The following is a 21,380-nucleotide window of genomic DNA, read 5'->3' on the forward strand; positions in this document are numbered from 1 at the left end:
TCGATTCAGCAGCGCAGTTTATGTATATAAAATAACTGGTTAATAAATGTGTATAGCAAACCCATTGAGAAAACGGCAGCAGCCGTACGTATTTCCTTTTCTCACATTTTGAACTTTTGTTTTGTTGGCGCATAGTAACACATTATTGTTCTTTGCAAAGTGACGCTTCACCCCATTTACTAAACTCTGCCACAAATTCTCTTACTGAGTGCAAGCACGGTCTATTTGTCTTTAGTAAATCCACCCCATTGTCTTACATCTGTTTTTCACTGACCTGAGAGAGGGAGGAGCTTGAAACTGTTTTACAGGTCAGTGAAAAACAGATGTAAGACAATGGGGTGGATTTACTAAAGACAAATAGACCGTGGACTTTGTAAGTGCGTTTGCACTCAGTAAGAGAATTTGCGGCAGAATTTAGTAAATATGGTGAAGAGTCACTTTGCAAAGAACAATAATGTGTTACAATAAACAATTTTTTTTTTACTTTTTTTGCTATAAAACATATCCAATAAAAAAAAAATGAATTTCTTCATCAATTTAGGCCAATATATATTCTTCTACGTATTTTTGGTAAAAAAAAATCCCAATGTGCCTATATTGATTGGAAAGTTATCACATCTACAAACTATGGGATATTTTTATGGCATTTTAGTTTTTTTTTTTCTTTCTTTTTTTTTTTTTTTTTTTTACTAATAATGGTGGCTATCAGCGATTTTTAGCAGGATTGCGACAGACATACTGATTGACACTTTTTGGGGACCAGTGACACTAATGCTGTAATTAGAGTTGCCACCTCATCCCTTTAAACCCCAACACATATGAATTACACAGGTTCTGTGGCTGATTAAGGTGGTAATTAAACGCACTTATCTGCATTCATTTAGCCTCTGAACCTGTGTAATTCATATGTGTTCAGGTTCAAAGGGATGAGGTGGCAACCCTAGCAGTGATCAGTGCTAAAAAAAAAATGCACTGTCACTGTATAAATGACACTGGCTGGGAAGGGGTTAACATCAGAGGCGATCAAAAGGGTTAAGTGTGCTCCTGGGGAGTGATTTCTTACTGTGTGGGGGATGGATTGACTGCAGGAAGAGAGATGTGTTCCCGATTAGCAGGAATAAAAGTTCTCTTTCTTCCTGTCTGACAGAAAGACGGTCTGCCTTGTTTACATAGGCAGTCTGCCATTCTGCCTCTTCAGCAAACAATCGGCGGCTGCCGGACCTGCTGATTGGCTGCCACCAGTGCACGCCCCAGACCCTGAGGCAGGAAACAACATACAGGTACATTGTTCCGCGCAGCTGGGCTGCCCTGCTTCAGTAAATGTGCGGTGGGCACTGTGGAAGCAGTTAGTCTGGTTATGTGAGTCTAGCTTGGCACAATGTACTGTAAGTAGGCAGATCTTATACCTGAGGTTCCACGTGTGAAAGTTTTAATAAAATTCCAGGTATGATCTGAATTGGGGTTCCGCTGTGGAAGCTGCCAATCACTGTAGTAGTCAGTCCTGTGCTGAGCAGCTGCCCCACTGCATACCGACCACAGGGGGTCACTCACTCGGTAATGCCACCATTCACAAAATGCCTTGTATTTTTTTCAGGCCGGGTTCAAATACACTGTGTGCACAATTATTAGGCAAGTTTGTATTTTTGAGGATTAATTTTATTATTGAACAACTACAGTGCTCTCAGTCAGTTCAAAATGTTAATAAACCTCAAAACTGAATATTTTAAGAAAGTAAAAGTGAGGTTTTGGCTTTCTTAGGAGAATATCTATGTGTGAACAATTATTGGGTAACTATTAATGTGCAGAATTATTATGCAACTAAACCAAACAATCATCTTACTTGTTTGTTTATTATTCTCACTTTTACAGATGAAAATAAACAACTCAACATTTACAAATAAACATTTCTGACATTTCAAAAAAATAATAAAATCGGCGACCAATATAGCCACCCTTCTTTTCAATAACAGTCATAAGCCTTCCATTCATGGAGTCTGTAAGTTTCTTGATCTGTTGATGATCAACTTTTTGTGCAGCAGCAACCACAGCCTCCCAGACACTGTTCAGAGAGGTGTACTGTTTTCTTCACCGTAAATCTCCTGTTGAAGGACCAGCCTCGTTTTGGATTTTGGGTGTTTACATGTTTAAAACTGTTTTTTTTTTGCTAGAAAATTACTTAGAAAAAAATAATATATAATGTTTGGGGGTTCTAACACCCTAGAGAATAAAATGGCAGTCAATGCAATACTTTTTGTTTGCACCGTATTTGCGCAGCGGTCTTTTAAGCGCATTTTTTTTGGAAAAAATTCACTTTTTTGAATAAAAAATAAGACCACGGTAAAGTTAGCCCAATTTTTTTTATATTGTGAAATATAATGTTACGCCAAGTAAATTGATACCCAACATGTCACGCTTCAAAATTGCGCCCGCTCGTGGAATAGCGTCAAACGTTTACCCTCAAAAATATCCATAGGCGATGTTTAAAAAATTCTACAGGTTGCATGTTTTGCATTACAGAGGAGGTCTAGGGCTAGAAGTATTGCTCCCGCTCTACCGGTCGCAGCGATACCTCACATGTGTGGTTTGACCACCGTTTTCATATGTGGGCGCTACTCATGTATGCGTTCGCTTCTGCACGCGAGCTCGTCGGGACGGGGGGTTTTTAAAAAATTTGTTTTTGTTTTTATTATTTATTTTACATTTTATTTATTTTTACACTGTTTTAAAAAAAAAATGGTGTCACTTTTATTCCTATTACAAGGAATGTAAACATCCCTTGTAATAGAAAAAAGCATGACAGGTCCTCCTAAATATGAGATCTGGGGTCAAAAAGACCTCAGATCTCATATTTACACTAAAATGCAATAAATAAAAAAAAAAAAAAGTAATTTAAAAAAATGTGCCTTTAAGAGGCGTGGGCGGAAGTGACGTTTTGACGTCGCTTCCGCCCAGCAGTGTCATGGAAACAAGTGGGCGCCATCTTAGCCTCGCTCGTCTCCAGGCACAGAAGGGAGACGGACGCAATCGCCTCCACCGCTACCGACAGCTCCGGGAGGGCCGTCTCCCGCCACCGATAAAAGTGATCTTGCAAAAAATAATTAACAAGTTAATTATAAACCGCGCTCCTTTAAGCATGCAAGTGCAAAATCACTCTATTGTGAAAACAATGAAATAGTGAAATAATACCAGTGATAATAAGTACTAACTGAGTGAAACATTAAATCATCATAGTCAAAAATGCAAGTAAATTACTGAAATGATCAAAATATAAAGTGAAAATTAAAGGATAAAAATAAAGTCCAAAATAGTGTCCAAAATATCAATATGTACACAAATATTGATAAAAATCAATCATGTAAACAGAACTTCTGGAAAATTAAGCTTCTGGACAGATCTTCATTGGGTTCAGCAGAGCATCAAATAGTATTCAATCACCATCACCAGCCACACAGCCTACTCACCAGATGGAGGTGACTCCCATAACAGGAGTCAAACACGCTTTGGAGACAACCAACAGGGCTTTTCACGGTCACGGCTAAGTGCAGATGCTGGAACTCGGATGCTGGAACTCAGGTGTCTTGATTAGCACTAAGGCTACTTAGGTGCAAACAGCCGAACTTCCCAAGATGGGTCACAAAGATCATGGATATTTGGGATGTGGAGAAAATAGATAAAAAACTCCCATGGTGAAGTAAGCCAAAATATTTAATGGATTAAAACGGGCTTAAAAACCACATTACCCACTTATGGGTTCATGCAGCCAAACAAGCAAACAAAAAACAGTTACGAGCGGAAATGTCGTGTCACGTTCGTTTGTGTCTGACCGGTTTCGTCATGCGTTCTGACGTCATCAGGGATCATCCGCCGCAGGGACCACTTTTATCTTAAATCCGACTGCCGCACGAAAACGGGGATACCGGGGTTATGGCAGCTAGCTGCTGCATAACAACGATATCCGCCGCCAAAGTTTGGACGTACATCGGCGTGCGGCGGTCGGCAAGTGGTTAAGAAGGACCCACAAGTTCTCAATGGGGTTAAGTCAGGTGATGAAGGGGTCATGTCATTATTCTTTCATCTTTAAGGCTGGCTAGCCACGCAGTGGAGTACTTCAATGCATGCGATGGAGCATTGTTCTGCATAAATATCATGGTCTTCTTGAAATATGAAGACTTTTTCCTGTACCGCTGCATGAAGAAAGTGTCTTCTAAAAACTGGCAGTAAGTTTGGGAGTTGATTTTGAGTTCCATCTTCAACCCAAAAAGGTCCAACTAGCTCCTCTTTAATAATACCAGCCCATACCAGTACCCCACCTCCACCCTGCTGGTGTCTGAGTCGAAGTGGAACTCTATGCTCTTTACTGATCCAGCCACAGGCCTATTCATCTGGTCCAGCAAGAGTCACTCATCTCATCAGTCCACAAAACCTTAGAAAAATCTGTCTTTAGATATTTCCTGGCCCAGTCTTGACGTGTCTTGTTCAGTGGTGGTCGGGTTTCAGCCTCCCTTACCTTGGCCATGTCTCTGAGCACTGAACACCTTGTACTTCTGGGCACACCAGGTAGGTTGCAGTTCTGGAATACAACAAACAGCATTGGAGCGTAATAGGTCCTGGTAGCTTCACGTTTGATTCTTCTCGAATCTTTGGCAGTTAATTTACGTCTTTTTTTTCTGAACACGTTTCTTGCAAGGCTGTTGACTATTTGCAACAAAACGTTTGGTTCTGTGATCAAGCCGCAATATCTTAGCAATTTCAAGAGTGCTGCATCCCTCTGAAAGCCTTTTAAGAGTTTTTGACTTTTTAGAGTCAGTTAAATCTCTTTTTTGGCCCATTTTGCTTGAGGAAAAGAAGCTGCCTTAGGCCCCCTTTCACGCAACTTTCCGATTAGGTCTGCCTGTCAGTTTTTCAGGTGGACCTGATCGAAGGCTCCATTCAGCCCTATGGAGCGGCGGATGTCAGCAGTGACATGTCTGCTCACATTTGCTGCTATCCGATCCAATCCGATCCTCTCCACCAAATCCAGACGGATGGAGACTCTATTTTCCATCCGTCTGGAGGACCGGATGGGATCTGATGAAAACGGACAGGCGATCCATTTTCATCCAATCTCCCCATAGTGGAGAGCGGGGCTCTGACAGGTCCGTCTCTGCACAGTGAGTGTTAAATAGAAAAATGGGACTTTAAATAAGACACAAGGTCTACATCCCTAAGCGTACAGGCACATAAAGCAGGAGGGTTGGGACATTAAATGAGGTGAGCAAAGGAGGCCAGGGGGACAGTCAAAAATTGCATAAAATACTTTATTGATACATAGTAGTGCAATGACACAATTGGAGTTCAAGTATAGATTGTAATGGCAAGTCATATAGCAGTCACATCCTAACTGATACATAACAGACATGGTAAACAGCCCCCAAAAGGATGCAAGGCAAATAATCCTAATCTGGAAAAAATATATATTCACTGGAGTAACATAGAATTATAAAGTAATAAAAAACTTTGTAAGTATATGATTGTCTGGTGCATGGCGGAAGACCGACGCGTTTCGTGTATTGAACACTCTTCAGGAGCGATATAGCACCAGGATCTACAAAGGAAAGGGACAGTGTAATAAAAACTGTAAGGAGGAAAAAAAAGAATAAGAGGAATAAAAAAATAAATTAATAATAATAAAAAAAAAAATTAAAATAAAAAAGGGGGGGGGGGAGTAGAACCCCTAATCCCCAATGGGTACTCACATGCCACGCGATAGTGAATCTCAGGGGGTCCACGACTGCAGGCAGCCAAATAGCCCGGGCCCGGGAGCTGAGGGAGGAGCTCAGAGGGAGGGGCTGGGAGAGGCTCAGACACAAAACAAGGGTCCCCAGAGAGTAGTGCTTTTGTTTTCCCCTTTTGTTTTGTTTTCTCTTTTTTTTTTTTTTTCCCCTCTCTCCACTTGGGTGCAACCACGTGATGTGTCTCCGGGGGGTCGGCTTCTGTTTGGCGGCCTTTGTTCTGTGTCCGGGAGCTGCAAGGCACGGCTGGGATCCCCCCCCCCTCGTCTTCCTTGACGGGTGGTTGGGGCGGGCTTCCCGCTGTGCGTCGGCATCACGCCTCCTCGCCACGCACGTGACCTCTGCGTGAGTGTCACAGCGGTGATGCTGTGTTTTCCTTCTCTGCAGACACGTGGATGGCGGCCTCCCCAGCAGCTGTGGGCGGCGGTTGCCGCTGCGCTGGGGGGGGTCCTCCGTCCGCCTGTGTGCCTGCACCGCGTGATGCTGGGGGGAGCTCTCTGATTGGGGCGGGGACTAGCTATATATAGGGTTCTCATTCAGGCTTAGCCAGCTCTCAGGCTTAGCCAGCTCTCAGGCAGCACGTATATCACCGGGTCAGATCCGGTTGGCCATTTTTCACCATCCTTAGGTAAGGGGGGTTCCACAGGGATATTTCTGTACTTTTTGTTGTGAGCAGGGGCCCCAGCCATAGTTTGAGGCTACACCTTATACATTTTTACTCTTATTACTTCAGGACCCTATCCCCACCTATTACCCTTGTGAACCACTACTCTCTGGGGACCCTTGTTTTGTGTCTGAGCCTCTCCCGGCCCCTCCCTCTGAGCTCCTCCCTCAGCTCCCGGGCCCGGGCTATTTGGCTGCCTGCAGTCGTGGACCCCCTGAGATTCACTATCGCATGGCATGTGAGTACCCATTGGGGATTAGGGGTTCTAACTCCCCCCCCCCCCTTTTATTTTAATTTTTATTTATTTATTTATTTATTTATTTATTTTTGATTCCTCTTATTAATTTTTTTTTTTTCCTTACAGTTTTTATCACACTGTCCCTTTCCTTTGTAGATCCTGGTGCTATATCGCCCCTGAAGAGTGTTCAATACACGAAACGCGTCAGGATTACGCCATGCACCAGACAATCATATACTTACAAAGTTTTTTATTACTTTATGATTCTATGTTACTCCAGTGAATATATAGTTTTTTCCAGATTAGGATTATTTGCCTTGCATCCTTTTGGGGGCTGTTTACCATGTCTGTTATGTATCAGTTAGGATGTGACTGCTATATGACTTGCCATTACAATCTATACTTGAACTCCAATTGTGTCATTGCACTACTATGTATCAATAAAGTGTTTTATGCAATTTTTGACTGTCCCCCTGGCCTCCTTTGCTCACCTCATTTAAAGTCCCAACCCTCCTGCTTTATGTGCCTGCACAGTGAGTGGAGCTGGACCTGTCATCTGCCTGCTCAGTGGGGATCAGCAGATCGAGTCCCCGCTGAGCAAAGCGGAATTCGTTGGGTGGACCGTCCGTGAGAAAGAGCCCTAATAGTTATGCACACCTTGATATAGGCTGTTGATCTCCTTGGGCCACACCCTCCCTCATTACACAAATGCACATCACCTGATATGCTTAAATCCAATAAGAATTCAAGTTTATACAGCTTGGAGTTGGACAATATGCATAAAAATTATGATTTGTTAAAAATACTCACTTGCCTAATAATTGTGCACACAGTGTATGTGCAAGTTGGATGTGGGTTTTTCCGCATCCAATTTGCATAACATGCGAGTGTGACCGGCTCTCAATGGAACTCAATAGAACCGGTTCACACGCATCCAGGGTGGCCGCGGACTGCATTCCAAAAGGCTCCTGCGGGTGTTTGGGTCTGGTTCAGGTGCGAATTCAGGCAAAAATTCAGACCCGATTTGCACATGAACCGGTGAACAGAAACGCACTGGACCCCATGCTGGGAAACACGGCCAGACATATGTGAACCAGGCCTAAATGAATAAAAGGTCTGATTGGTCAGGATGGAGATTGTGACATCCCCACTCCTCCTCTTCATCTCTTATCCAATTAGAGAATGCCTTGTATATATTGAAAAAATAAAAGGCATTCTATGAATGGTGGTGACCTCCTGTGGTCAGTACAGACCCTAGAAGATCAACATGATCACTGTAGTAGTTCCAGCTACTACAGTAATTGTCAGCTTCCACAGCAGAACCTCAGACATCTGATATGCATACTTACATTTGTCCCAGCTGGAGCAATATAAGTATGAAATTAAGATCATACTTGATGTTTAGCTTTGATTAAAACTTTCATAATGGTCTATACTAAGACCTTTGAGGCAATCCTGAATTCAAGAGCACCAGTGCTGTTCTCCTATTGTAAAAATATATGTTGGAGTATGTACTTAATACAGCTGAATTCATTTAAATGAGTATCTTAGATATGCTAAAGTATCTGCTTTACTACAGGTCTGTTAAAGGACATTTGAGTCTACGTGGTGTAGAAGGAGAGCCCCATACGTTCCCCATAGCCTGTGAGCTGAAATAGAAGATGAAGGGTTGTACAATGCAGACAGAGAAAGTCATCAGCCACATCCTGGAGATCATCTATCTAATGACCGGAGAGGTGAGAACAGACAGAACATCATTCCTGGTTTTGTGTGACCACTTGGTGACACTTTCATGATTCTTCACTGTAGGGTGTCCTTCTGACATAATTTATTTTCCCTTCATGTTGCTTTTCTTCTGATCTCCGTTCTATAAGGTTTTCGGTATGATTAGGTGAGTATGCTACAAAATAAGAGTCACTTAACGATAGGGCTTAAAGTGGTATTAAACCCAAAAGCAAACATTTATTATATTGCAGCTTACCAGTTCTTGGTTGTGATGGTTGCTTTCGTTTTCATATGCCAATCCCTTCACTGGCTTCCACTACCCCACCATATAAGATTCAAAATACTAAACACAACATACAAGGCCATCCACAACATTGCCCCCAGCTACATCAACAACCTCACCTGCAGATATCACCCAAATCCTCTTTTCTGCTCTTCCCAAGACCTCCTGCTCTCTAGCTCCCTTGTTACCTCCTCCCATGCTCATCTCCAGGACTTTTACAGAGCCTCTCCCATCCTCTGGAACTCCCTGCCCCAGTATGTCCAGTCAGCCCCTATCCCGTCTGCCTTTAGGTGATCCCTGAAAACTCACTTATTCAGAGAAGTCTACGCCACCTCCACCTAAGAACTGTACCCGAGCCACCCTCATCAGTTCATATCCCACAGCTATTACCTTTTGTACCACCTCCCCTCCCTTTAAATTGTAAGCTCCATGAGCAGGGGCCACCTATTCCTACCGTATTGTAATAGTACTGCCCCCACCTTACATTGTAAAGCACTGTGCAACCTGTTGGCGCTATATAAATCCTGTATAATAATAATAATTATAACACTCCACTCCTCTCAGACTACTCCCGTTTGGAGGAATGAGCACAGGAGGGCCAGCAGAGCTGTGTCTCACTACTACAGGAGGTGTGTTACTGGCCAAATCAGCAGGTGAAAACAGAGGGAGGAAAAGCCAAATAGAAGAAAACTGATGCAGCCATCTATAGTACATTTTTGGTTTTGGGTTTCATATTGCTTTAAGCTGACCAGAGCTGGGCAGGTTATTTTGTTTTTGTTTTTTTTGTTTTTTTTTCAGCCAGCGGGAAAAAAAAAAAAAAAAAGAAGAAAAACCAGATTTCTTCATCCGTGAATATACATGCAAATGAGATGAATGGAGAAATCTTCCCCACCTTCAGAAATTGTATTCTGGCAGCAGGACACTGTGCTGTCCGAGTATGCTGATCAGTGGCTGTAACCACTGATCGCTAAATGTTCTCCAACTTGTCTGATCAAATTCTGCCAAATAGGGAAGGCCACACACTGATCAATATTCAGTCATTCTCTGCTGAACCGGTCAAATTTTGATCCATCTCTGGCCAGGTTTAGTTTATTTGTTAAGTTAGTGTCAGTCTTAGCCTTTAGGAATTTACATGTTGGAGAGGTCTTAAAGGGGTTGTAAAGGTTCGTATTTTTTCACCTTAATGTATCCTATGCATTTAGGTGAATAAACATTTGTCAGTGACCGGCCCCCCAGCCTCCCCCCCTTTTTACTTACCTGAACCCTCGATCTTGACCCGGCGGGGACGCGCTCTCTCTCTGCCCGGGGTTCTCGGCTCTTGATTGGATAGATTGATAGTAGCGCAGCCATTAGCTCCCTCTGCTGTCAATCAAATCCAATGACGCGAGTGCCGGGGAGCGGGGCCAAGTCCTGCATTCGGCCTCTATGGACGCAAATGCTAGACTCGGGAGCGCGCCCGCAAGGTAACCAACTCGGGGAAGCGGTTGATATCAATGGGCAGCGCGGCTGTACTGCTACAGCAGTGCTTTGCGGGTGGTTTTAACCCTTTCTCAGCTGATTTTAACCCTTTCTCGGCCGCTAGCGGGGGTAAAAGCACCCTGCTAGCAGCCGAATAGCGTCGTAAAATTGACGGTAAAGCGCTGCTAAAAATAGCGGCGCTTTACCGCTGATGCACCCACTGCCCCAGTGTGAAAGGGGCCTAACATAGTTACATAGTAGGTGAGGTTGAAAAAAGACACACGTCCATCAAGTCCAACCTATGTGTGTGATTATGTGTCAGTATTACATTGTATATCCCTGTATGTTGTGGTCATTCAGGTGATTATCTAATAGTTTCTTGAAGCTATCAATGCTCCCCGCTGAGACCACCGCCTGTGGAAGGGAATTCCACATCCTTACCGCTCTTACAGTAAAGAACCCTCTACGTAGTTTAAGGTTAAACCTCTTTTCTGCTAATTGTAATGAGTGGCCCCGAGTCTTATTAAACTCTCTTCTGCGAAAAAGTTTTATCCCTATTGTGGGGTCACCAGTACAGTATTTGTAAATTGAAATCAAATCCCCTCTCAAGCGTCTCTTCTCCAGAGAATAAGTTCAGTGCTCGCAACCTTTCCTCATAACTAAGATCCTCCAGACCCTTTATTAGCTTTGTTGCCCTTCTTTGTACTCGCTCCATTTCCAGTACATCCTTCCTGAGGACTGGTGCCCAGAACTGGACAGCATACTCTAGGTGCGGCCGGACCAGAGTCTTGTAGAGTGGGAGAATTATTGTTTTATCTCTGGAGTTGATCCCCCTTTTAATACATGCCAATATTCTGTTTGCCTTATTAGCAGCAGCTTGGCATTGCATGCCATTGCTGAGCCTATCATCTACTAGGACCCCCAGGTCCTTTTCCATCCTAGATTCCCCCAGAGGTTCTCCCCCCAGTGTATAGATTGCATTCATATTTTTGCCACCCAAATGCATTATTTCACATTTTTCTACATTGAACCTCATTTGCCATGTAGTCGCCCACCCCATTAATTTGTTCAGGTCTTTTTGCAAGGTTTCCACATCCTGCGGAGAATCACTTTAAAGGCCAAGTTCACCTTTTGCACTATGTTACACCCGTATTTAGACCCCTTTCACACTGAGGCGTTTTTCCGGCGCTAAAGGGCTTAAAAATAACACCTGTAAAGCACATGAAAAACACCTTCCCTGCCACCCCAATGTGAAAGCCTGAGTGCTTTCACACTGAGGCGCTGCACTGGCAGGACGTTAAAAAGAGTCTTGCAAGCAGCATCTTTGGGGCGGTGCAGGAGTGGTGTATAGCACGCTCCTAAACCGCCCCTGCCCATAGAAATCAATGGGCACTGCTGCAGAAGCTCCTCAACAGCGGCGATACACGGGCGCATTTAACCCTTTCTTCGGCCGCTAGCGGGGGTTAAAAGCGCCCCAATATCAGCCGAATAGCACCGCTAAAACATCAGTAAATCACTGCTAAAACTAGCGGCGGTTTACCGCTAACGCTACGCGCGGCTCAGTGTGAAAGGGCTCTTGGGGTGTAAGGTGTAACATGGTGCAAATGCCTCCCCTCCCACACTTAACTGCCCCCCGGCCTGTGGGCAGAGGTTCTTCTCCCCCATACAGCTGAGTCATTCATTCACAGGGATCTGTAACTGCGGCAGACAGACTTAATAGTTCTCAATGGACTACAAGTGTGGTAATCACACATAGTCCATTGAATCTTCCTCCTGCTCTCCAACTGACAGCCTATACAGAGGAACAGGCAGAGAGCTGGAGGAAGAGTCTGCAGGAACCTGACATTGCACCCATAATTCACTGATCACTGGGGGAATGGTTTGCAGGCTCCTTTAAGGGAAAAAAAAAAGAATGAACGCACATTTTTTCCTGCAAAAATATGTTCATTTGGCCCTGGTTCACACCAGTGCAGCTTTAAAATTGCATCACTTCAAAGTCGCAGATAAGTGCGATTTGGACCTCTGATTTGATTGCGGCTTGCAACTTCAGTTAACAGAAATCTATGCAAGTCGCAATGAAATTGCAAAAAAGTTGTGCAGGAACTGTTTTCAGAGTCGCTCTGATTTGAACGGTTACGTTGCAATGGGATGTGACTTGTCGTGCAATTTTGAACACATCAAAATCGCATGACACATCACACTAGTGTGAACTAGGGCTTATTATTATTTTTTTTTTCCCCAAAGGTGAGCCTAGACATTAACCACTTCCTGCCCACCATATAACAATATGATGTTGGCAAAGTGGTTGTGTTATCTTGATGGGACGTCATATGACGTGATCGGGATAACCCGTGATCGCGTGCCCCCTCCGATCTGGGTAAAGGGCCTCTGACGGAGGCTTTTTACCACGTGATCAGCTGTGTTCAATCACGGTGTAAACAGGGAAAGCCTTGTATCGGCTTTTCCCCACTCGCGTCTGCCGGAAGCAAATAGAGCAGAGACGATTGGCGGCTCTCCTGACAGGGGGGGTCTGCGCTGATTGATTATCAGCGCAGCCCCCCCCCCAGGATGCCCACATAGGACCACCAGGGATGCCACCCAGGACCACCAGGTATGCCCACCCATGACACCAAATCAGTGCCCATTGTAGATGCCAATCAGTGCCCAGCAATAAAGCCTGCCAGTGCAGCCTCAGAGCCACCTATCAATGCCCATCAGTGCCACCTGACATTGTTTATCAGTGCCACCTCACCAGTGCCTGTCAGTGCAGCACTGATCAGTGAAGGAGAAAAATTTACTTATTTACAAAATTTAATAATAAAAACAAGGAAAAAATTTTTTTTTTTTTCAAAATATTCGGTCTTTTTTTGGTTGTTTAGCAAAAAAAACCCAAAAAACCCCCAGTGGTGATCAAATACCACCAAAAGAAAACTCTATTTGTGGAAACAAAATGATAAAAATGTCATTTGGGTACAGTGTTGTATGACCGCGCTATTATCATTCAAAGTGCGACAGCGCTGAAAGCTGAAAATTGATCTGGCAGGAAGGGGGGAAAGTACCTGGTATTGAAGTGGTTAAGGGATCGCTGAAGACTTAGGTTTGGGAGAATTTTAGTGTTGAGACTGAATTCAATTTTAGTGTTGGGGAGGGAAGTGTAGTTTGGAGGTTTAGGCTGGGTTCACATATGTGCGAATTGGATGCGTTTTTAACTGCATCCAATTCACATTACATTTGAATGTGACTGGCTTTCAATAAAACCGGTTCACACATGTGCAGGGTGATACGGTTTTGCAAAGGTTCCTGTGCGTTTTTGGGTCTGGTTCAGGTGCGAATTCAGGTAAAAATTTGCACCTGAATCGCACCTGGACTAGTGAATAGAAACGCATCGGACTCTGGACTGCAAATCGTAAGCGGCATGTATGTGAACCCAGCCTTAGTGTTTAGTGTTGGGCAATTAAGGGTTTGGGTAGCTGCAGTGTTTACACCAGTACTTCCAATGCTTGAAGCAAAAAAAGGTAAAAGATCCAAGCTCGTGGTGCAAAAAAAATTATAGGAAAATGGCTGCTGAAATCACCCGAACCTGATTGTACCTACCACTCCTGCTCAGTGCAGCTAACGTAGGGTTGCCGTATTTTTTGGAAAAATATCAGCCTTATGGTATTTTTTCTATTAACAACATTGTAAACAAGTCCAATATTTACTAGCCAACCAGGTGACAACCCTGACCTCACAGCAGGTTCAACCCTCAATACATACAATGAAGTCTAATGATTGTGACTATTTGCCAGGTTCACTCTGGTCACTTTTGTATGTAGTCTCATGTCTTGAGATTCCTCTCTGTGCTGTCGGCATAGAAATCCTTAAATACATGTTGGCAGGTGTTAGTGCCCTTTAATAGTAGTGTTGAAAATAGTGCCCTTTTATATGCCAGTTGTGGGTGGGGCCCAGTGTACTTTGGGTATGAGAGCAAGACACCCCTAATCTGTAGTGCAATGTGGCCCACCCCTACACACCCACTATAGGATCTTTCCTGTTGTACACTTACCAGAAGCCTCACGGAAAAAAAAGAAGCAGTTTCTTACAGTCACCAATCTTAATACCTGGAAGGTGACTGATAAGCAGAGGAATTTCTAGAGTAAAGGCTTTAGGAAGTACACTCCCAGAAACCCTGAGGTGCTTTCTGAATTCCTGCTGCAGTGAATTACAGATGAATTAGATTAGGGGGAAACTGTGTGAAGATTCTGACTTCCCAGATAACATTCATAGGTTGTAAATATTGGTTTCACGTGTTGCTTGGCATTGGTCTTCAACAAAGAATGAAGTGCAGTAGAACAGCAATCAATTAGAGCTTTTACAGTCCTGACTGCTGTATTTTGATGAAAGCTCAAATCTCTTAAACTGAGCTGGAATTATTCCCCCCGCCGTGCCCCATTCCATGACTTTTCCATCAAAATCAATAATGCAACCATCAATCCTTCCCTAATGCCAGGGTACTAGATGTAATCCTAGACTCTGACCTGTCTTTTCAGCTCCAAATCCAATCGTTGTCAAAAGCTTGTAGACTTCATCTTCGTAACATCTCTAAAATTTGCCCCTTTTATCTAATAAAACCACCAAGCTCCTCATTTACTCCCTTGTTATCTCTTGCCTTGACTATTATAACTCCCTTCTCATTGGCCTGCCTCTCCATAGGCTATCCCCTCTTCAGTCTATCATGAGTACTGCTGCCAGACTCATCCACCTTACCAACCGTTCAGTGTCTGCTACCCCACTCTCCTCCAATTCCTACACTGGCTCCTGATCGCCCAGCGAATTAAATTCAAAATACGAACTACAACATACAAAGCCATTCACAACTCTGCCCCGAACTACATCACCAATCTTGTCTCCTAATATCACCCAAACTGTCCTCTCAAGACCTCCTACTCTCAAGCTCCCTTGTTTCCTCCTCCCATGCTCATCTTCAGGACTTCTCCCAGAGCCTCTCCCAGCCTCTGGAACTCTTTACCTCAACCTGTCCGGTTATCTCCTACTCTAGCTGCCTTCAGGCAATCCCTGAAAACTCATCTCTTCAGGGAAGACCATCACGCCTCCAACTAATCTTTTATCACTTCCATCAGTCTATTTCCCAAAGTTACAACCTTTTGTACCACCTGCCCCTCCCTATTAGATTATAAGCTCTTCTGAGCAGGGCCCTCTTAATCCTCTTGTATTTTATTGTATTGCCTCCCTTTTATATTGTAAAGTGCTGTGTAAACTGTTAGCGCTATATATGAAAAAAAGATAACCCGCACATAGTGTGATACTGTATGACATTTGATAGTAAACAAGGGGGTTTACACTTACAGAAAATCCAATAAAATAAGCTTGTAGATAAAATATGACATAAGCAACCATTTCAGGAGCGTCAACCAATGCGTTTTATCCTATTGGACACCCCAGATGATGTCCAATAGGACGAAACGCATTGGTTGACGCTCCTGGAATGGTTGCTTATGTCATATTTTATCTACAAGCTTGTTTTATTGGATTTGCTGTAAGTGTAAACCCCCTTTTTTTACTATTAAACGTCATACAGTATCACACTATGTGCGGGTTATCTTTTTTTCATGCACAACACATGATGTTATTCATCGCATGCTTTGGTGCCTATTTTGGATGCCTGATATACCCTGTCTATCATCGGGTGGAATCCTCCTCACCATTGTTCCAGTGGTGTGAGATCCTGATTGAGGTTGTTCTCTCAAGATTGCCTGTTTGACCCACGTGCTATATGGTGCGTGTAGCCACTGAATCTGGTAAGCGTGAATACTTTACCACTTTGATTGTACCTTTAAGATCCATCTTGGACTACACAAGAAAGACTTTTCACATTTATTTTGGTTTTAAATGGACTTTCCTTAGATGTTTTCATTTTCACTCTGGAAGCATTTCATGTTCGGTTTGTGGTTATATTAATTTATTCATCACTTCAAATTGTTTATTCACTTTTTTTGCAACTTTTTTGATTCACATGTTGTTCACTTGTGCGCCACATTTTTGTTTTACCTTAAGGCCGGTCACGTGACTGGCGGACACTTTACAGCTCCGATACATGGCTTCTGCAGGAGGCCATGTGATCTCCCCAGCTGACAGAGGGAGATTTTGGCCCCTCCCGCAGAAGCCATGTATTGGAGCTGTAAAGCGGCCGCGAGTCATGTGACCAACCTGAAGATAGCTCTAAATAGGTATTTACAATGCTCATTTTTAGAAATTACTTGCATAGTGTAGTATGCCAGGCTCTAAGAGGGGCTGGCAGTGATTTTGAAATTAGACTTAAACACTTTAAACCACTTGCCGACCGGCTCCTGTACATATATGTCGGAACTTTGAGGCCTCATGCACACTGGACGTTAAAATAACGTTATAAAAATGCCAGTAGCTTTGCAGTGAGTTTTTCACCTTTTTTGCAATAGCGTTTTTTAGTGTTTATTAGCGTTTTCCGCGTTTAGTGTTTTTTTTTTTTTTTTCTTTTTTTTGAAGAGAAAATTTTTATTCCCTCTCTTTTTTCCACAGGATCAAAAACTGTAAAAACCGCTGATGAGCGACGTTTGAGCGTTTATCAACGTTGATCAGCGTTAGAGAGTTTTTACAGCTGGAAAAACGTCTCTCAAAACCCACTAGTTTTGGGTTTTTTTTTTACTGCTCAAAAACACCACTGTCCAAAACTACTGGTAACAGCCTATTTGTGCATGGACACATAGGATAACATGATGGAGAGTTTAATGACTGTAGAAAAAAGTCTACTGCCAAAACAGCTGCTGTAAATACATCCAAAAACGTCCAGTGTGCATGAGGCCTGAAGATGGATATCTCGGTAACGGCAGCAGCTGCTGCCATAACCGAGGTATCCATCTTTTCAGTGAGCGGTTCTGTTAACGATAATGGTGGTCTCTGCAGCGGATTTGCTGCAAGATCACCATTATCGGTGGCGGGAGAGGGGCCACCCCCCCGCCCGCCGCTTACCAGAGCCGTCGGCAGCGGCGGAGGTGATTGGGACCTATCCGTGGCTGGGTATGGAGACGAGTGAGGGGAAGATGGCCCCCACCAGTCTCCATACCATAGCAGGGTGGAGGCGACGTCAAAACGTCACTTCTGCCCATACGTCTTAAAGGCACATTTTTTTGTTGTCATTTTTTCAAATGACAATTTTTTTTTCTTTTATTGCATTTAAGTCCAAATATGAGATCTGAGGATTTTTTGACCCCAGATCTCATATTTAAGAGGACCTGTCATGCTTTTTTCTACAAGGGATGTTTACATTCCTTTTAATAGGAATAAAAGTGACCCAAATAAAAAAAAAAAAAAAAAAAATAAAAAAAAAGTGTAAAAATAAATAAAATCAAGTAAAATAAATAAGAAAAAAAAAATAAAAAATTTTAAAGCGCCCCGTCCCGACGAGCTTGCACACAGAAGCGAACACATAAGTGAGTAGCGCCCGCATATGAAAACGGTGGTCAAACCACACATGTGAGGTATTACCGCGATTGTTAGTTCTAGCCCTAGACCTCCTCTGTAACTCAAAACCTGCAACCTGTAGAATTTTTTTAAACGCCGCCTATGGAGATTTTTAAGGGTAAAAGTTTGACGCCATTCCATGAGTGGGCGCAATTTTGAAGCGTGACATGTTAGGTATCAATTTACTCAGCGTAACATTATCTTTCACAATATAAAACAAAAAAATTGGGCTAACTTTACTGTTGTCTTATTTTTTTTTTTGTTATTCAAAAAAGTGAATTTTTTCCAAAAAAAGTGCACTTGTAAGACCGCTGCGCAAATACTGTGTGACAAAAAGTATTGCAATGACCCCCATTTTATTCTCTAGGGTGTTAGAAAAAAAATGTATAACGTTTGGGGGTTCTAAGTAATTTTCTAGCAAAAAAAAAAACTTGTTTTGAACTTGTAAACACCAAGTCTGAAAAAGAGGCTCGGTCTTCAGCCCCGGAAGGATTTATCCCCTTCCTGACCAGAGCACTTTTTACAATTTTTGGCACTGCGTCGCTTTAACTGCTAATTGCGCGGTCATGCAATGCAGTACCCAAACGAAATTTGCGTCCTTTTCTTCCCACAAATAGAGCTTTCTTTTGATGGTATTTGATCACCTCTGCCGTTTTTATTTTTTGCGCTATACACGGAAAAAGACCGAAAATTTTGAAAAAAAATTATATTTTCTACTTTTTGTTCTAAAAAAAATCCAATAAACTCAATTTTAGTCATACATTTAGGCCAAAATGTATTCGGCCACATGTCTTTGGTAAAAAAAATGTCAATAAGTGTATATTTATTGGTTTGAGCAAAAGTTATAGCGCCTACAAACTAGGGTACATTTTCTGGAATTTACACAGCCTTTATTTATGACTGCCTATGTCGTTTCTTGAGGTGCTAAAATGGCAGGGCAGTACAAAACCCCCATAAGTGACCCCATTTTGGAAAGTAGACACCCCAAGGAAATTGCTGAGAGACATGTTGAGCCCATTGAATATTCATTTTTTTGTCCTAAGTGATTGAATAATGACAAAAAAAAAAAAAAAAAAATTACAAAAAGTTGTCACTAAATGATATATTGCTCACACAGGCCATGGGCATATGTGGAATTGCACCCCAAAATACATTTAGCTGCTTCTCCTGAGTATGGGGATACCACATGTGTGGGACTTTTTGGGAGCCTAGCCGCGTACGGGGCCCCGAAAACCAATCACTGCCTTCAGGATTTCTAAGGGCGTACATTTTTGATTTCACTCCTCAATACCTATCACAGTTTTGAAGGCCATAAAATGCCCAGATGGCATAAAACCCCCCCAAATGACCCCATTTTGGAAAGTAGACACCCCAAGCTATTTGCTTTGAGGCATGTTGAGTCCATGGAACATTTTATATTTTGACACAAGTTGCGGGAAAGTGACAATTTTTTTTTTTTTTTTTTTTGCACAAAGTTGTCACTAAATGATATATTGCTCACACAGGCCATGGGCCTATGTGGAATTGCACCCCAAAATACATTCAGCTGCTTCTCCTGAGTATGGGGATACCACATGTGTGGGACTTTTTAGGAGCCTAGCCGCGTACGGGGCCCCGAAAACCAATCACCGCCTTCAGGATTTCTAAGGGTGTAAATTTTTGATTTCACTCTTCACTGCCTATCACAGTTTCGGAGGCCATGGAATACCCAGGTGGCACAAACCCCCCCCAAATGACCCCATTTTGGAAAGTAGACACCCCAAGCTATTTGCTGAGAGGCATGGTGGGTATTTTGCAGCTCTCATTTGTTTTTGAAAATGAAGAAAGACAAGAAAAAACTTTTTTTTTTTTCTTTTTTCAATTTTCAAAACTTTGTGACAAAAAGTGAGGTCTGCAAAATACTCAACATGCCTCTCAGCAAATAGCTTGGGGTGTCTACTTTTCAAAATGGGGTCATTTGGGGGGGGGGGGGTTTGCCACCTGGGCATTCCATGGCCTCCGAAACTGTGATAGGCAGTGAAGAGTGAAATCAAAAATTTACGCCCTTAGAAAGCCTGAAGGCGGTGCTTGGTTTTCGGGGTCCCGTACGCGGCTAGGCTCCCAAAAAGTCCCACACATGTGGTATCCCCGTACTCAGGAGAAGCAACAGAATGTATTTTGGGGTGTAATTTCACATATTCCCATGGCATGTTTGAGCAATATATCATTTAGTGACAACTTTGTGCAAAAAAAAAAAAAAAATGGTCTCTTTCCCGCAACTTGTGTCACAATATAAAATATTCCATGGACTCGACATGCCTCTCAGCAAATAGCTTGGGGTGTCTACTTTCCAAAATGGGGTCATTTGGGGGGGTTTTGAACTGTCCTGGCATTTTATGCACAACATTTAGAAGCTTATGTCACACATCACCCACTCTTCTAACCACTTGAAGACAAAGCCCTTTCTGACACTTTTTGATTACATGAAAAAATTATTTTTTTTTGCAAGAAAATTACTTTGAACACCCAAACAATATATATTTTTTTAAAGCAAATGCCCTACAGATTTAAATGGTGGGTGTTTCATTTTTTTTTTCACACAGTATTTGCGCAGCGATTTTTCAAACGCATTTTTTTGGGAAAAAACACACTTTTTAAAATTTTAATGCACTAACACACACTATATTGCCCAAATGTTTGATGAAATAAAAAAGATGATCTTAGGCCGAGTACATGGATACCAAACATGACATGCTTTAAAATTGCGCACAAACGTGCAGTAGCGACAAACTAAATACATTTTTAAAAGCCTTTACAGGTTACCACTTTAGATTTACAGAGGAGGTCTACTGCTAAAATTACTGCCCTCGATCTGACCTTCGCGGTGATACCTCACATGCATGGTGCAATTGCTATTTACATTTGACGCCAGACCGACGCTTGCGTTCGCCTTAGCGCGAGAGCAGGGGGGACAGGGGTGCTTTTTTTTTTTTTTTTTTTTTTATTATTTCTTTATTATTTTTTTGCTTTTTTATCTTATTTTTAAACTGTTCCTTTCATTTTTTTTTTTTTTTTTTTTTTAAATCATTTTTATTGTTATCTCAGGGAATGTAAATATCCCCTATCATAGCAATAGGTAGTGACAGGTACTCTTTTTTGAAAAAATTGGGGTCTATTAGACCCTAGATTTCTCCTCTGCCCTCAAAGCATCTGACCACACCAAGATCGGTGTGATAAAATGCTTTCCCAATGGCGCTGTTTACATCCGGCGAAATCTAAGTCATAAAATGCTCATAGCTTCCGGTTTCTTAGGCCATAGAGATGTTTGGAGCCACTCTGGTCTCTGATCAGCTCTATGGTCAGCTGGCTGAATCACCGGCTGCATTCTCAGGTTCCCTGTTGAGACAGGAGAGCCAGAGAAAAACACGGAAGACGGGGGGGGGGCATTCCCTCCCACTGCTTGTAAAAGCAGTCTAGAGGCTAATTAGCTGCTAGGATTGCTTTTACATGAAAGCCGACCGCTGGCTGAAAAGAATGATACCAAGATGATACCTAAACCTGCAGGCATCATTCTGGTATAACCACTCAAAGTCGTGAATGGCGTACCTGAAGACCAAAAAATGGTTAACAATAAAGAACAGAAAACGGTAAAGTATAAAAAATTGCATACCTGAAAAGCAAACATGATAAAACATAATAACAATAAAACATTGCAGAATAGAATACAGTAAAAAAGAGCAGAACAATAGAGAGAGAATAGAGAGA

General features: G+C 42.6%; 1 protein-coding gene across 7 annotated transcripts in view; it reads left to right on the plus strand.

The window, feature by feature from the left end:
• LOC141107834 (uncharacterized) overlaps positions 1-21,380 on the plus strand; it is a 35,688-nt gene that overhangs the window by 678 nt on the left and 13,630 nt on the right. For 5 of the 7 annotated variants that reach the window (XM_073598851.1, XM_073598853.1, XM_073598852.1 and 2 more), the window contains exon 2: positions 8,253-8,409. In XM_073598851.1, coding sequence (XP_073454952.1) covers positions 8,335-8,409 — 75 coding nt within the window. In that variant the 5' untranslated portion in view covers positions 8,253-8,334. Of the gene's footprint in view, positions 1-1,094; positions 1,281-4,042; positions 4,558-8,252; positions 8,410-21,380 lie in introns of those variants that run through there. The other 2 variants (XM_073598855.1, XM_073598854.1) reach the window with 2 other exon arrangements.

This window comes from Aquarana catesbeiana, linkage group LG09, assembly GCF_042186555.1.
Source record: "Aquarana catesbeiana isolate 2022-GZ linkage group LG09, ASM4218655v1, whole genome shotgun sequence".
In the NCBI taxonomy this organism is placed as follows: domain Eukaryota; kingdom Metazoa; phylum Chordata; class Amphibia; order Anura; family Ranidae; genus Aquarana; species Aquarana catesbeiana.